At 45.0% G+C, this 16586-nt stretch overlaps 1 protein-coding gene across 4 annotated transcripts in view; it reads right to left on the bottom strand.

The window, feature by feature from the left end:
• Positions 1 to 16586, bottom strand: part of PKP2 (plakophilin 2) — a 177227-nt gene that overhangs the window by 55101 nt on the left and 105540 nt on the right. For all 4 annotated transcript variants that reach the window (XM_073621734.1, XM_073621733.1, XM_073621732.1 and 1 more), the window contains exon 5: positions 13701 to 13908. In XM_073621734.1, coding sequence (XP_073477835.1) covers positions 13701 to 13908 — 208 coding nt within the window. The remainder of the gene's footprint in view (positions 1 to 13700; positions 13909 to 16586) is intronic.

Below are 16586 nucleotides of genomic sequence, written 5' to 3'. Positions count from 1 at the left end.
CACAATCATGAGTATTCCACACTCAATTCGTTACACTCCCTATTATGAATCTACAATTCGTTACGTATGCCATTTTCACAGTTCATTCTTACACATACAATTTCTGCTATCCTTTTCTTTTCGCCTATCGGTAGGTTACCTTTCTTGCAAACGCTGCATAAATACACATCTTGCAATCGCTGCCAAAACATGCATTTCACCATATACCCATTGCATTCACTATAAATATGCGTCTCAGCATAAACTCTTTGCGATCGCTACAAGTACCGTATTTATTGGCGTATAACACGCACTTTTTTCCCCTTAAAATCAGGGGAAGATCGTGGGTGCGTGTTATACGCCGATCCCCACTCTCTGTGTGCCAAAAAAGCCACGAGCGCCGCGAAAAAACCGAGCGCCGACGGAAAAAAACGAGCGCCGACGGAAAAAAACGAGCGCCGCCGAAAAAGACCGAGCTGAGTGCTCGGCTCCACTCGCAGTCACGCCGCCCCGCCTCCCTGCTGAGGATGAGAAGCGAGCGCTTCCAAAAAAGGCCGAGCCGAGTATACTGTACTCGGCTCGGCTCGCAGTCCCGCCCAGCTCCTTTGATGGACATAACACTCCGTCCAATGGCAGGACTGGGCGGGACTGTGATCGGAGCCGAGCCGAGTACACAGTATACTCGGCTCGGTCTTTTTCGGAAGCGCTCGCTTCTCATCCTCAGCAGGGAGGCGGGGCAGCGTGACGAGCCGAGTACACAGGCTCTGTCAATCGGCGGCAGATTTAAATGGCGCGAACAGCGCAAGGCTGCACTGGGCATGGCTGCATTGGGCAAGGCTACATTGGGCAAGGCTACATTGGGCAAGGCTTCACTGGGCAAGGCTGTACATGGCAAGGCTGCACTGGGCAAGGCTGCACTGGGCAAGGCTGCACTGGGCAAGGCTGCACTGGGCAAGGCTTCACTGGGCAAAGCTGCACTGGGCAAAGCTGCACTGGGTAAGGCTGCACTGGGTAAGGCTGCACTGGGTAAGGCTGCACTGGGCAAGGCTGTACATGGCAAGACTGCACTGGGCAAGGCTGCACTGGGCAAGGCTGCATATGACTAAGGGCAAGGCTGCTTATGACAATGGGCAAGGCTGAAAATAGACACTGATCATTCTGCAATGATGGACAAGGCTACAGATGAACACTGATGAGGCTGCATTGATGGGCATTTAAATGTAAGTTTTTTTTTTCCTTAAACTTCCCTCCTAAAAGCTTTTTTCCTTAAAATGCTCTCCTAAACTTGGGGTGCGTGTTATACGCCGGCGCGTGTTATACGCCGATAAATACGGTACACGCATCTCAGCATTTCCCATTTGCAATTGCTGCAAATACACGCATCTCAGCATTTACCCATTTGCAAAAAATGCATCTCAGCGTAAACTCCTTGCTATTGCTGCAAGCACACTCAGTGGCACTAGCACAACCACACTTCATTTTAGTGGCACTTAATTGGCCGCTCGTCTCCAGTGGCATTCATACGAGCCACTCCTTGTTTTTCGTATGTCTTTCTCCCTCAGATCAGTCCAGTTCAGGTTCCATCCTGTACCAGGTTGGATGTATTGACGTGTAAAAAACAAACAAACAAACAAAAAACCGCAATGATTGCATCTTCACCAGGGCCAGTCACATACAAGGGGGACAAACAAATAAGAAAAAGCAGTCTTGTTGCACTTATGTCACCCCTACTTCAGGTGTTCTTGGTCGACCGAGTTCGATCCTAACTAAGACCTCACCACTAAAGCGCCAGTCAGGTGTATAGTTCACAAGTTTCTCTATCACATCATTCTGCAGCAACCTTTCACTATACCGTTACTTCACATACATCATTGGACATGCTCTCCAGGCGTTAGTTTCTGTCACATATGTCTATACATGACATTCTCTTTTCGAAGGGCGACCCTTCACCTCGCAGACAAGGTCGCTTAACAGTAGGTGTAGGTGCAAGTGTTAGCAGGCCGAGCTTACGTCACCCACTACAGACCGCAACATTCCTATGTAGGCCGTACCAGACTTCAATTTCACATTACAGTACGCCCTGGGGTTCTGGTCTTTAGGTTTGTGCTTGTCACAAACAGGCACCCCGAGCTATCGGTTATCTGGCCAGTCACCTCCTGACCTACCTTGGTCACCTCGCACTCTTCTGAGTTTTCTAAATTCTCACTCTACATAGTTCTGCCACAACAGAACACTGTCAACTCCTGTCTACGCCTATCATTCCTTTTCCTATTCTTCTCCCCTTTTTTCCTCCTCTCTGAGTTTTCTCTTTACCACTTCGCTCTCTATCCTACGGCTATAGGATAGGATATATTATTTCACTGGAGGAGTGAATACACCTCTGATACTTTTATGAGCACTTGGACTTTATATTTTATGCATGTTGCACTTTAATTATTTATCACTGATTGATAGCACATATGATTGTTATATTTTTTATATATATTTTTTATATATTTTTATTTGAAATTTTTATGTTTATATTTGCTTTTTGCACATGGTTACTGATCCTTGGTTTAGCGCAGACACAGTTTTTTGATTAATATTAATAATATCCTACGGCTATGACTCCTCTTAACGTGAGCACCCCTGCCTAGCCGGAGCCATGCTGGCAGCGAGCTCTTCACACCAGCCCCTCTGTCACCCTCCGCAGGCTCAGAGCATGGCAGCGTACAGTTCCTCAGGGGATGGACCATCCCCAAACGCACTTCTCAGCTGAGAAGCAGGGATATTCCCTTTCCTGCTATGACCAGGTAGGCAGAGCTGTTCTTGCCCAGCACCAGCAGACATCCCTGCAATCCATGTCTGGGACAATTCCCAGTTTCATTCTTTGATCTCCTCCTTAACTGCAACAGTTCGGACATCCAGACCACACTTTGGAAAGTTCGCCCACCCTCGACCCTCCCTGACCTGGTCTTGGTCCCGATGACAGCTTCTCCTTCTGCATGTACACCAGGGGGACGTCTCAGTGCTTGTCAAGTCGAATGACCCCAGGCTCAGTCGGAAGCTGTCAGCCACCGCTTTCGCCCTGACCTTCGGGATGTTCAGAGATGTCCTTTTGTTTAGCCTCCCCCAGCAGGAGGGAGGAGCTGGACTTATACCTTCATGCAGTGTTACATCTTGCTTACAAATATGGTGCTTTTGCCTTCTACGACTACCATCGGTCGTTCTCAGCCTAAGCAGCGGCGAGACTCGCCCAGTTCCAGATCAGTACTGACTGGAGCATCACAGACACGCAACTGTTTTGTTGCCACTTTGCTGGTCTTCGTTCCCCACTCTGTGCAATTTGCCAATCTTCCGCTCACACAATAAATTGGTGCTCTCAGGCAGCCACAAGACGCCCCTTCATAGTCTACGACTTGTCTGCGCCTCATTTCTCACATATCCCTAGTCTGAAGTCCCTGACCCTTTCCGAGGAATTTTCTCTCAAATAGGCATCAGTCGACCTGGCCACCCAGGCCATCATTAAGATAGGCAGCGGTGCCTGGCTATCCAAGGCAGATATCGCAGACGTATTCTAGCTCCTGCCTATTGAGCCACCCCTCTGGCGGTGGCAGGGCATGAAGTGGATGGATTCCTACTATTTTTCACCAAACTGACCTTTGGGTCTAAAGACAGCTCACGGCGGTTTGGCGTTTTCACCCAGTCCCTTACTTGAATCCTATCACACCAGGCCCAGTGCAACAGGGTTATCCATTATCTCAACGACTTACTGCTAGACATACCCTCGGCAGATCTAGACAAGTCTTCAACAATCTCAATGTGCCTATAGCTAAACACAAAGTGGAAGGCCCGGCACATTTCATCACCTTCTTAGGCATCATCCTGGACACGCAGGCTAGCCTGCCTGCTGACAAACTAGCCCGTGTTAGGACGATCATTCATGATTTTACCCGGTCACAGGGCTGTACTAAAAGACAGCTGCAGTCCTTGATAGGGATGCTTAATTTTGCAATGAGGATTATTCCGCAGGGGCGGTCGCTCATCTCACGGCTCTTGGTCTTTCTTGCCCGAGTACAGGACCCAGACCAAGTTCTCAGACTAGACCCAGCAGCCATAGCCATAGACATAGCAGCCATTTTGTTTTTGCTGAATGTAATGGCTTTCCTCTGGCAACTCTGCCATAAAGCCCAACTCTATGGAGCGTACGGCTTATTGTCGTCCTATGTACAGATACTCCATTCTCTGCTGTGGAACTCTGCAGCTCCTCCAGGGTTACCTTAGGTCTCTGTGCTGCCTCTCTGATTAATGCCCTCCTTGCCTGGTCCATGAGTTTTGGTGTGTGGCCGTCTCTTTGCAGGTTTGCTGTTGTGCCATGTTCTTTCCATTTGGTTATGATAGATTTGATGGTGCTCCTAGGGATCATCAAAGATTTGGATATTTTTTTATAACCTAACCCTGAGTTGTACTTCTCAACAAAATTGTCCCTTACTTGTTTGGAGAGTTCCTTGGTCTTCATGGCAGTGTTTGGTTAATGGTGCCTCTTGCTTAGGTGTTGCAGCCACTGGGGACTTTCAAAAAAGGTGTATATATGTAATGATAGATCATGTAAAACTTAGATTGCACACAGGTGGACATCATTTCACGAATTATGTGACTTCTGAAGGTAATTGGTTGCACCAGAGCTTGTTATGGGCTTCATAACAAAGGGGGTGAATACATATGCACATGCCAATTATCAGTTTTTAATTTCTGAAAAAAAGTTTTATGTATATATTTTTCTAATTTTACTTCCCCAACTTAGACTATTGTGTTCTGATCCATCACATATATGTAGCACTAACTCACGGTGGAGCTGCTGGTTTAAAGCGGGTTGTTGCCGTCACCTTTGTTACCTCAATTTCACCAGAACCGGGTCTAGGGTCCCGTTGAGTTTAATCCCAGACAGTGTAGACACCAGACACTTGAGTATCTTTTACAATGCTTTAATAAAGAGTAACTAAAGGAAGTAGCAGGAAAAAGGTAGAAGAAGAGTTGCAGGGAAGTTCAAATACCTTTTCTTGATGTAGTTCTATGAATTGGGATCTTGTAGATGAATGTACTCTCCTTTTAGAGTTAAATCTTTGCCCGCCCGGATAGGTTTCTCTCACTAACCTAGCAACTGGCATGCAGCACGAACAAAAGTCTCTGCCACAGACTTGAATGGAATAGAAACCCGTACGATCCTCTGCCACAGGATGTAATGGTTTACGATGGACAGCAAACACAGCACTAGAACCTTTAAGCCGACCCAGCAGTACTATGCGGTAGGTTAACTTTAGGATGCGTCCTCCAACTGAGTCACCAGGCCCCTCTCCAGACCAGCACTCTGCATGATCCTTCCATGACGGGTCCTCCCCTGGGATCTTCTCAGTTGTCCAACTTCTTCCCACAGGACAGACAGCACAGGACCATTCCCTCGCCTCTGTGGTAGGCCCCAGACAGGCTTCTGGGCCCACCCACACGCTGCAGCAGCGTGGTCCTCCCGGTCGGAGGACCACGCGGTAGTACTCCTAACACATACCTGTCGGCCAGGAGGGCCAGCAGGTGGAATGAAAAACCCACTAAAACATGGTGTCTGGCCCATAAATACTCTCTGCCAGAATGCAACTCGGAGGACCACCTCCACCGAGTTATTTCCGGGACAGAAGAGCACCCATATGCTTCAGCGCGTTGCCTTTCCAACAATGACCCATGGCGACAACAACACCCACAGGCACAGTGTGAAACTACATGCAACACAGCCAAACTGGAACAGAGGCTAAATCTGACTATGTATAAAACAGATAACCCACTAAATTTACCTATAAGCGGTAGATGAAAATCTACCAGCGCTACATATAATTCAGATTAAAAAAAAAAAACATTGAACTAAAGGCTGTAATGTAACAAAATAGGTAAAAAGCCAAGGGGGGTGAATAATTTTGCAAGGCACTATATGTGGGACGAGTTCCTCACCAACTGGAACGGCATATCCATGTTTATTCCCTCAGTATTAGCCCAGCCGTTACAAGTAGTCAGACGCTGCAGCCTCCACAGGCTTTGCTGCTATTTTTGGCTAGCACTGGTTCGCACGTCCCTGGCCCCCAGAAATCTGCTTGATTCCTGGTTTCGCTCGATCCTCGTCTTTGTTCAAACTGTACCCCATCGTGGCAGCAGCCCAAGTCTGGGGCCACACGTGGTCAGGTCAGACAGTACTCTTCACCACAGACAACCAGGCTACGGCCAACATCATTAATAAGGGTAGATCCAAGTCGCTCCCAGTCATATCCTTCCTGCGCAGGCTGGTACAATTATCACTACATCACCAATTTAACATTTACTGTGAGCATATCCCTGGCAAGTGCAATGCCGCAGCAGATGCACTGTCTCACTTCAATTTTGTCTTATTCTTCCAGCAGAAATCCGGAGCTGACCCATCAACCATTCGTATGCCACCTTGGTCTCAACTAACAATGGATTGAAGCCACATCTTGCCAATGCAACCCGTCTCATCAACCACTAGCTGTCTTGCAACATACTTAAGACTTACCGCACGGCCTGCAACACCTACTGCAGGTTCCGAGCCGCTTGTCCCAGAACCTCAGCAGACGATGTCACTCCTGTCCTAGCCTTCATATCTTATTGCCATACACAGCTGGCTCTCACTCATAACATTATCAGACTGTACCTAGCCGGTATTCAGCATTTCCTGTCCTTACAGAATCCCGGAGAGCCGTCTGTGTTCACAGCACATACAGTGAAAGCCCTGCTGCGCGGAATTCAGAAGCAGCAGCCCGCTACCAACAGCAAACGCTTACCCATCACAAGCGCTATCTTCAAGGGCATGTCCGAAATCCTCACACGTTCCCCCCTTGGGCTCTTGCCCAGCCTGGTCATCCAGGCGGCCATCTACCTGGCCTTTCTATGGCTTCCTATGACCTAGCAAATTCACCTCTGGTAGTACCAGTAGTCAGGTACTGTACAGACACCTGCTGAATCGCTTCCCAAACCATTATACCCTTCATCTTACGGTCCCCAAAATGCAACAAACCGGACCCAGAGTAGATATCAACTTCTTCAGGACCAGCAACGCCTGGTGCCCAGTAACGATCCTTAACCGACTGCTCTCTCACCTACCCAGCCAGCCAGTCTCCTGCCCCTTACTGCCTTTTCCGGTCAACCCCCTGACTGGCAGTCAGTTCACAAACATGTTAGGGTCCTACTGCTCAACTTAGGCCTAGACCCCGGGCGATATTCTGGACATTCTTGAGCAGCATCTCAGCGCGAAATACCAGACCACGTGATCAAGAAGCTAGGCAGATGGAAGTCCACCTGCTTCGCCAGATATATTCCGAACCCTCGAGTGGAGATGGCCCTAGCCTTCTCCAAGCTTGCTCAATGAGCTTAGAACCAATAAAGATATACTCCCTACCTACTTATTTTTGGCCCCTTTTCTTGGCTTACCTACCAGACGACCAAAAGCCACACCTCAGGCCTATTTATGTCAGGGCCGTCTTTAATATTGATTGGACCCCGGGCAAAACTTTTCTTGGGGCCCCCCCAATGCAGTTTTGCTCTCCACCTGCTCTGAGACATACAATAAATAGCTGCTAGACTCAAAATCAGTTTACTGAATCAGATCAGGCAGCTATTGTGATTGGTTGCCAGAGGTTACAGTGTATCATTACCGCTCACTGACTGGTTGCTAGAGGTTACAGCACACATTACGGCTCACTGATTAGTTGCTAGAGGTTACAGCACATGATTTCTGCTTGTTGATTGGTTGCTAGAAATTACTGTGGATATGACCTCGGGGGGCATGATATACATATCAATGCCGCTGGCCGCCCCTATTTACATATGAATGCCGGTAATTTACATGTAAACACAGGGTCTGCAGGTGAGTCATCTTTACACAATAATAGGGCAGAGCTGGGCAGCATTAGTAGCAGTAGTAGATATTGGGACACAGCACAGGACTAAAACCACGAGGGAATTTAAACCAGGATAGTTGGCAAGTATGAGGCAGCTGCTTTGGGCCCCTTTTGCCCTGCCTTAAAAACGGCCCTGATTTATGTTGTAAGTCTTGCCGCATGTTTATGTGATCCACATCTGTCTCGGTCTTAGGGCCATGATTATATATATATATATATATATATATATATATATATATATATATATACACATATACATATATACACACACACACAACATAGGGTCTGTGATAGTCACTTACCATAGCCCGCTTCATGTTTTTGTAGCATTAAACTTGTGTGGTGTCTCTATTTTTGTACAATAAAATTTTGATTTGTTTTTCCATATAGTGTTCGGGTGCTTTTTTGCCCTCTTAAGAGAACTTTATTCTCTTAGTTTTCCTTTAGCATGACGGAGTGAGCCCAGTCACCCTGTCTTCTCTCCAGCTCCTGAAAGGACTCCAGGGAGAAGGGCCAGTCCAGGCCTGTCCCCAGTGGCGGGCATGTTCTCTGAGAGAGGCAGAGGTTGGCTGGGTAAGTAATGCTCTGTTTGGAACAATTTGTTTGGGGTACTGTGTGGGTACAGGCATTAGGGGACTGGAACTATGGACTAACGTCAGAGTAAATCCGTCTGGGGTCTCCTCCTGTGTTAGTCATCTGCCGACAAGGGAGAAATGTGACAGACCTAGCCAGGACAGAGGCTTTTGGAGGGGACTGAATGCTAGCCTCTTGCAGACCGATCATGGGCCCTGGCATTTGGGGGAACGGTGCTCTTTGTGAGCTGTATGCCTGAGGACCCTTGAGGTGGTGTTACTTTGGATTCAGGTCCATATCCCCCCAAGAGACACAGACTCTGGGAACCCTGTATTTGCCATATTACATTGGGTGACCGATTCATACTGTTGTAACCTTAAGACTACTTTTCCAACATCCTCGAGTTGACCCGTTCGGGGCCCCACTGTGGCTGTTGGACTGTTTTCCAGGGGGGAGTATTGTCATGAAGCTTGGAATACTGAAGTATTTCTCCTTTGATTCTATTTATACAGTGGGGGGGTCTTCTGCCCTGTTTTAAGGCTAACCCCCTCCAAACGGCTCCATGGTCTGGAAGGAAGGCATTGTTCTGTGTTTGACTGTTTGTTTATGTACTTTAATTACCCCCTGGGGCTTCTCTGTGTCATTACACAATCAGTCCTCCCATTCAAGCTATCAGACCAATCCCTGCTGACCCTGTTTCAAGTCCTCATTTGCATGGCCAAGGGGACCTAATTGAGGACTAAAGTGTACTTTACAATTGACCAATAGGAAAGTGATTGTTGGGGGCGAGGTGTTCAAACTGCTGTGTATAAAAGTGTGTTGTGTGCATCCAATAAAAGTGAGATTCCTGTTTGAACTTACATACAGCCTGCCTGGTGTTTGTTCTGAGCTATCACAACTGCATTCGAACGGCACATAGCTGTAGTTCGATTGCACCTGCAATCACAACATCGCAGGACCAAATGTTAGTCTCCAGTACACTCTCCCTCCAATAGACAATGAGCGTGCTGATCAACGCACTCATGGTCATTGAGGACTGCAAGGCTATCTCCTGTGGTGGTAGATGGGACTTGTAGTTTCTGCATTAACAGATCTCTGTGCCAAGATCTCTGCGGGAGAGAAGAACCCCTACTCACTGTCACAGAGCAAGGGGCTCAGGGGGGTGAGGAGGCCAGGTACTGTAACCTGAACATGTTCCAAGGACAAGGGTTGTTGTTAAATAGGATTTAGATCCACTTTAAACTAAAAATTGCTCCTTGCTGAGCATATGGAGTGGAAATAAAAGTTCTAGCCTGACCCTGGCCCATTTCTGTAATCATTTACTTAAATCAGGGACCTTTTCCACAATTAGGACCTGTTTACATTTATTTTTCTGTACCAGATCAACAGCAATGCCAGTCATCACATGGGCTCCTAGAAAACATTTGTGGTGTGTGCAATGCAGTGTGGAAAAATGCAAACATGCGCAATTTTTCAGTAATGTACTGCTTCAGTAGATAGGCATAAACTAAATGTCACTTATTAATATTTCAATACAGTTTAAAGAAAAAACACCACAAGGCACAGTTTCCCCTGCCAGCACACAGCAGGACACCTGCCAGGCATCCTTAGGCCTCAGCGGGCGTTTAGTGACATGGGGAGGGTTTAATATGCAAGGCTTTGTAATTGACAGCCCAGTGAGCTGTCATTTTACAGACAATGGCAGGAGGTACAGTATTAGCAGTGGTCTAGGAAATCAACCAGACAAAAAATTGTAGGTGCCCGCAGACAATAAAGGATGTTCATAAACAGGAAGGGGATCATTTGTTCATATCTTTGCTTAGTCACGACTCTGGCTGACACTCCCTGGCTGAACTTATTTGTAGGAAAGTTGATCTATGGCAATCATCAACTATTTCAGATATTGGCCAACAACTGTAGTGCTCATTCAACTTCTCTAGAAAGATCCTTAGAAATATAATTGATACGTGATGACTATAGTCTAATGCAGCCTTTTTCAACCAGGGTGCCTTGAGGTTTCTTTAGGGATGCCTTGGCAAAATGCTAAAAAACTGGACAATAATTATAAGTATACAAGCCAGCAGATGGATGAACCCTGCCTTTTAGTTACACAAAGCGACAGGTTTTCCCTGTGCACCATTATAACATTCTAGCTTATGGTGTCCTAATGACTATCAGTTGATATGGAAGATGTCAGTGGCCTGCACAGGATCCTTGTATCTCCCTCTCCTGGCCCTCTCCATCGGCGATGGGGTCACATTAGCTGAGTAATGGAGAAAAACTGAGGGAGAAGAGAAATATTGGAATACTAATCAGTACCAGTTTGCAAAAGAGTATTTGCTTTGGAAGAATATATCCCCTGTAACGTTGGGTGTTCTACTTTGTGTGGATGTTTCTGCATTATGTAAAATTATTAGAATGGTTTTTACATTTTAGAATGTGGTGCCTTGAGACTGTCCATTATTTTTAAAGGGTGCTTCGAGATTGCCCATAATATTTAAAGGGTGCATTAACTGAAAAAGTTTGAGAAACACTGGTCTAATGTTCGTGGGTGATTTTAGTAGGGTAAGGAACCACTTTATTACCCCTGTTGGACCACACGGGTTACATTTCCCCCTGTGTCTGTTTTGCCATAATTAGCTGGGCTGGTGGGCAGCTGCACTTGTGGGACACCCAACCTATCTTCAGCTTGTGTGCTCAGCCATTGTGCCTATCAGTCCTTAGCTTGTCAACACTTGGCACAGGCTTGTCAGAAACTTGGAAGCGTGAATCATAAAACATCATGAGATAACAGACACGTCTCTCATTCCAGGCCATTTCCTTGGAACACTGAGTAGCTTCACGCCTAGAACAACATCCTATCGTCACCTGCATAAATTCATTCACCAGCAACATGTTATTTTAGCCTGCCCAATGGACTGTAACTAGTGATGATAAGCAGCCAGCTAGCTAGCTTGAGGACCACTCACGGACATAGAGATATTGCCTGATCTGATCTGGCTGAATGCGTCAGGGTTGGGCAACTGTCATATCATTCTAGGGGCTTGCTTAGGGCTCGTTCACCCGTTTTCTGCTGTAAAACACATACATTTCACTGCAATGAAAAATATTTTCAACTTAGATTCCATTCCTTATTAAATACTGCAGTTAAAGCATTTTTAAGACTGAAGGTTTTTTTGTGCTCATTATGCAGACCCATTAGAATGTAAGGTGAATGCACAGACACATTTTGTGCAGTTTTGGCCATTTTATTGCACTGGCACCAATGAAAATTCTGAAAATTTGGGCGTGGAAAATGCAAAACAATATGCAGAAATCTGTGCACCAAAATAAAGAAAATGAATCTATATGCATAAACTTGAAAGGGCCCTGAGACAAACTGCATTCTGTTGAATGAGGAAGATATATGGCCACATATTTCATTATTACAAACCAATTATTGCAGGCTGAAAAAAAAAAAATCAAACTGATTCTGCCATGCACACTATGTAGCGCAGGTGGACAAATCTATCGCTGCAGCTGTTGTATTCTGACAGCTGGTGCTGGCAGCTGTCAGAATACCTGTACAGCATCTGCCTGGATGTAGCCACTGTTTGGGTGACAATTTTCTGCCCCGCTTCATTGATTTGGAAATTGAAGACTGCCAGGTGGGAGGGTGCTGACAGCGCACCCACAAGGTGAATTTTGGCCTGTTCATCAGGAACTGATCAAAATGTCATCTGTGTATGCCCAGCTTTAAAGCATTTGTTACCCCAACACTTCATATTCCTGATATGTGCCTGCTGTACCATGTACTTGTATGAGAAAGTCTCCTGTTCTCTTTGTATTGCTTCATTTATCTGAAACCCCTGGTGTTCCTGACTGTCCCTCTGCCTTCCTTTTGGAGTTTAGAGTCCTCTAGCTATGCTGGGAACTCACCATGCTCTCCTCCAATGATCAGACTTGTCCTGACACGCCCCTGCTGCACAGCCATTCACTGGGAAGATCAGTGTACTGCTGCTTCTCCTCCCCTCAGCTCTTATGCAGGTGAGAACAGAGGGAATGTGATCACTTATAAAAAAAGTGAAAAAAGGTATTTATAATGTTTTTTTATATCTATACAAAAATGTTTTGCCTTTTATTTCTGTTTTAAACTGAATGGGTTGTTTTACAAGGTGATCATTTACAATCACTTTAAGTACCGTGAATCAAAAAGATTTTTTTGTTTTTGCATTTTTGTATTCTTTGTGCTTTTGACCTCCCTCTGCCTCTTTGTGGCCACTTCATGTCTACATGCACCTCAGTGACAACTTAGCATAATGCCATGTACACATGATCGGAAATTCTGCCAGCAAAAGTCCGATGAGAGCTTTTGGTCGAAAAATGCAACCGTGTGTATGCTCCATCGGACTTTTGCCAGCGGAATTCCAGCCAGCAAAAGATTGAGAGCAGGTTCTCAATTTTTCTGACGGAAAAAGTTTTGATCGGAAATTCCGATCGTCTGTGGCAATTCCAACGCGCAAAATTCCTACGCATGCTCGGAAACAATTCGACGCATGCTCGGAAGCATTGAACTTCATTTTCTTGGTTCGGCGTAGTGGTGTACGTCACCGCGTTCTTGACGGTCGAAAGTTCAGAGATCTTTTGTGTGACCGTGTGTATGCAAGCCAAACTTGAGCGGAATTCCGTAGGAAAAACCATCCAAGATTTTTCTGACGGAAATTCCACTCGTGTGTACGCGGCATTAGATTGGCATTTCTACGGGCGGATTTCCTGATGGTGACAGCAGCGGATCATGTCTGCATAATTTGTGTTGAAATGGCCACTTGTAGTCTACATGAGAAGCCTCTATGACAAGGTGACAATGGGGGAGCACAACTGGGAGACCAAGAATGTTGTCACCCTATAATAGCAGGAAGTTCTTGAATGGGTAATATTTGAATGAAAACTGTAGATTTTAAAAAAATAGAAAAATTACTTTTCAAACATGTCAAAGCTTATATGAGATTTTAGTGCCTTAATGGATACAATGTATTTTTAGTGAGCCGATACTTTCAATTAGTATTTCAAAATTTAGCTTGAAAGCCCAATAGTCAAAATTATACCATTTATTACCATTTCAGAGTCAGCATTCCTATACAAGGCCTAAATATCTTTGTAAGTCTGGGTGTTGGTAAATATATGTGGCTTCATGGCAGCTCTACCACCTCCAATATATAAAAGTAAAGGCCTCACCTGTGATTTGTCTCTTTATCTCCAGGTCCTGTGTGTCTCTCATCAGGTTCAGTAGAATTGGCATCCCTCTCTGCTCACACACCTCCAGCTTGTTATCATTGTCCTCGAACACCAAATTTCTGAGAGCCGCGCAGGCTGCTCGCTGCACTTCCTCATTGTCATTGCTCAGAAGACGTATCAGCCGTGGAATCCCACCTAGGGAGTACACCTGTCGATAAAGCACTGACATGATTAATGGGACACGGGACTGACAGGGTTCTACAATACACTACCTTCTAAAATGTAGCAGTATTTAGTGACAACTAATTAAATAGCAGATTTTATCAGTTTAGTGAAGAGCAAGGATAGATAATGTCTGATTGGTGGCAAGGGGCTGCTGCACTTTGCTCCTGGCTAATTAAAAAACAAAAATAAAAACTGACCCAAAAACATTATAGGTTTCTCTTAACTCTTTTTTTAAGTTTTTAAGCTGATATATTCTTTCAATGTATATGAAATCTTTATCTCAAAAATTGTTTTTGGTTAGTCAGTTTCAGAGTTTAGAAGCATGGGGATTGTCATGATCACCAGGTAATCAACATTCACAAAATGAGAAGTCTGCCATGGCAGCCTCAAAGTTTTCTTAGACGTTGCAATGATCAGTCCTGGTATGATGCCATAGCTACATATAGTCAGGTTGAAAAACACACTGGACAATCTAGTTCAACCTAGATTGTTCATTAGTCTCTGACTCCATGTTCACCAACAAAAAAGTCCCGTTGCTAAAAATTAACTTCAGTATTTTAGCTCCATCGGAAATGAATTTCAGAAAGAGACTCTGAATTCCAGAGGGGATTAAAATGTCACTCTTGTGTGAAATTCCTGCCTTCCTAACTAAATCTCATTCCCTCCTCTGAGCGCTGACCGGGGCATCAAACACAGTCAAATTAGTAGGCTATAATAAAAGAAAATATGTATTTTCCATGCACTAACGTTAAGCATGGTTGTGATGTGCAGCCTATTGCATTACGGTGTGCACCCCAGAGCTCAAACACATACAAGTGTGTGTGTGTAATATATATATATATATATATATATATATATATATATATACACACACACACATATACAGTATTTTACAAAAGTGAGTACACCCCTCACATTTTTGTAAATATTTTATTATATCTTTTCATGTGACAACACTGAAGAAATGACACTTTGCTAAAATGTAAAGTAGTGAGTGTACAGTGTAAATTTGCTGTCCCCTCAAAATAACTCAACACACAGCCATTAATGTCTAAACTGCTCAAAAGTGAGTACATCAAGTGAAAATGTCCAAATTGGGCCCAAAGTGTCATTATTTTGTGTGGCCACCATTATTTTCCAGCACTGCCTTAATCCTCTTGAGCATGGAGTTCACCAGAGCTTCACAGGTTGCCACTGGAGTCCTCTTCCACTCCTCCATGACGACATCACGGAGCTGGTGGATGTTAGAGACTCCCGCCTTCCATTTGAGGATGCCCCATAGATGCTCAATAGGGTTTAGGTCTGGAGACATGCTTGGCCAGTCCATCACCTTTACCCTCAGCTTCTTTAGCAAGGCAGTGTTTGGGGTCGTTATCATGTTGGAATACTGCCCTGTGTCCCAGTCTCTGAAGGGAGCTGAACATGCTCTGCTTCAGTATGTCACAGTACATGTTGGCATTCATGGTTCCCTCAATGAACTGTAGCTCCCCAGCATGCAGCCCCAGACCATGATGCTTCCACCACCATGCTTGACTGTAGGCAAAACACACTTGTCTTTGTACTCCTCACCTAGTTGCCACCACACATGCTTGACACCATCTGAACCAAATAAGTTTATCTTGGTCTCATCAGACCACAGGACATGGTTCCAGTAATCCATGTCCTTAATCTGCTTGTCTTCAGCAAACTGTTTGCGGGCTTTTTTGTGCATCATCTTTAGAAAAAGCTTCCTTCTGGGATGACAGCTATGCAGACCAATTTGATGCAGTGTGCGGTGTATGGTCTGAGCACTGATAGGCTGACTTCCACCCCTCCAACCTCTTCAGCAATGCTGGCAGCACTCATATGTCTATTTAGAAAAAGACAACTTCTGGATATGATGCTGAGCATGTGTGCTCAACATCATTGGTCAACCATGGCGAGGCCTGTTCTGAGTGGAACCTATCCTGTTAAACCACTGTATGGTCTTGGAAACTGTGCTGTAGCTCAGTTTCAGGATCTTGGCGATCTTCTAATAGCCTAGGCCATCTTTATGTGCAGCAACAATTCTTTTTTTCAGATCCTCAGAGAGTTCTTTGCCATGAGGTGCTATGTTGAACTTCCAGTGACCAGTATGAGAGAGTGAGAGCGATAACACCAAATTTAACACACCTGCTGCTCATTCACACCTTGTAACACTAATGAGTCACATGACACCGGGGAGGGAAGATGGCTAATTGGGCCCAATTTGGACATTTTCACGTAGTGGTGTACTCGCTTTTGTTGCCAGAGGTTTAGACATTAATGGCTGTGTGCTGAGTTATTTTGAGGGGACAGCAAATTTACACTGTTATACAAGCTGTACACTCACTACTTTACATTGTTACAAAGTGTCATTTCTTTAGTGTTGTCACATGAAGAGATATAATAAAATATTTACAAAAACGTGAGGGGGGGTACTTACTTTTGTGATATAATGTATAAGTAACAAAACAGTACTGCGTGAAAACTGAGGCAAGATCATAATACAGCCAACAAGCGTGCTAATGTGTAATACACATGTCAAAGTTTAAATATAAAGTTTTAAATAACCAAAATACTATGAACAATCCACAAATATATGTACACAACAAAATTATAGTCCTCAATCCAGGTTAGTCCACAAGGTGTGCGTACTTCTTT

The sequence above is a fragment of the Aquarana catesbeiana genome, linkage group LG03, assembly GCF_042186555.1.
Source record: "Aquarana catesbeiana isolate 2022-GZ linkage group LG03, ASM4218655v1, whole genome shotgun sequence".
Classification (NCBI taxonomy): Eukaryota; Metazoa; Chordata; class Amphibia; order Anura; family Ranidae; genus Aquarana; species Aquarana catesbeiana.
This window is presented reverse-complemented; position numbering and strand designations above follow the sequence as displayed.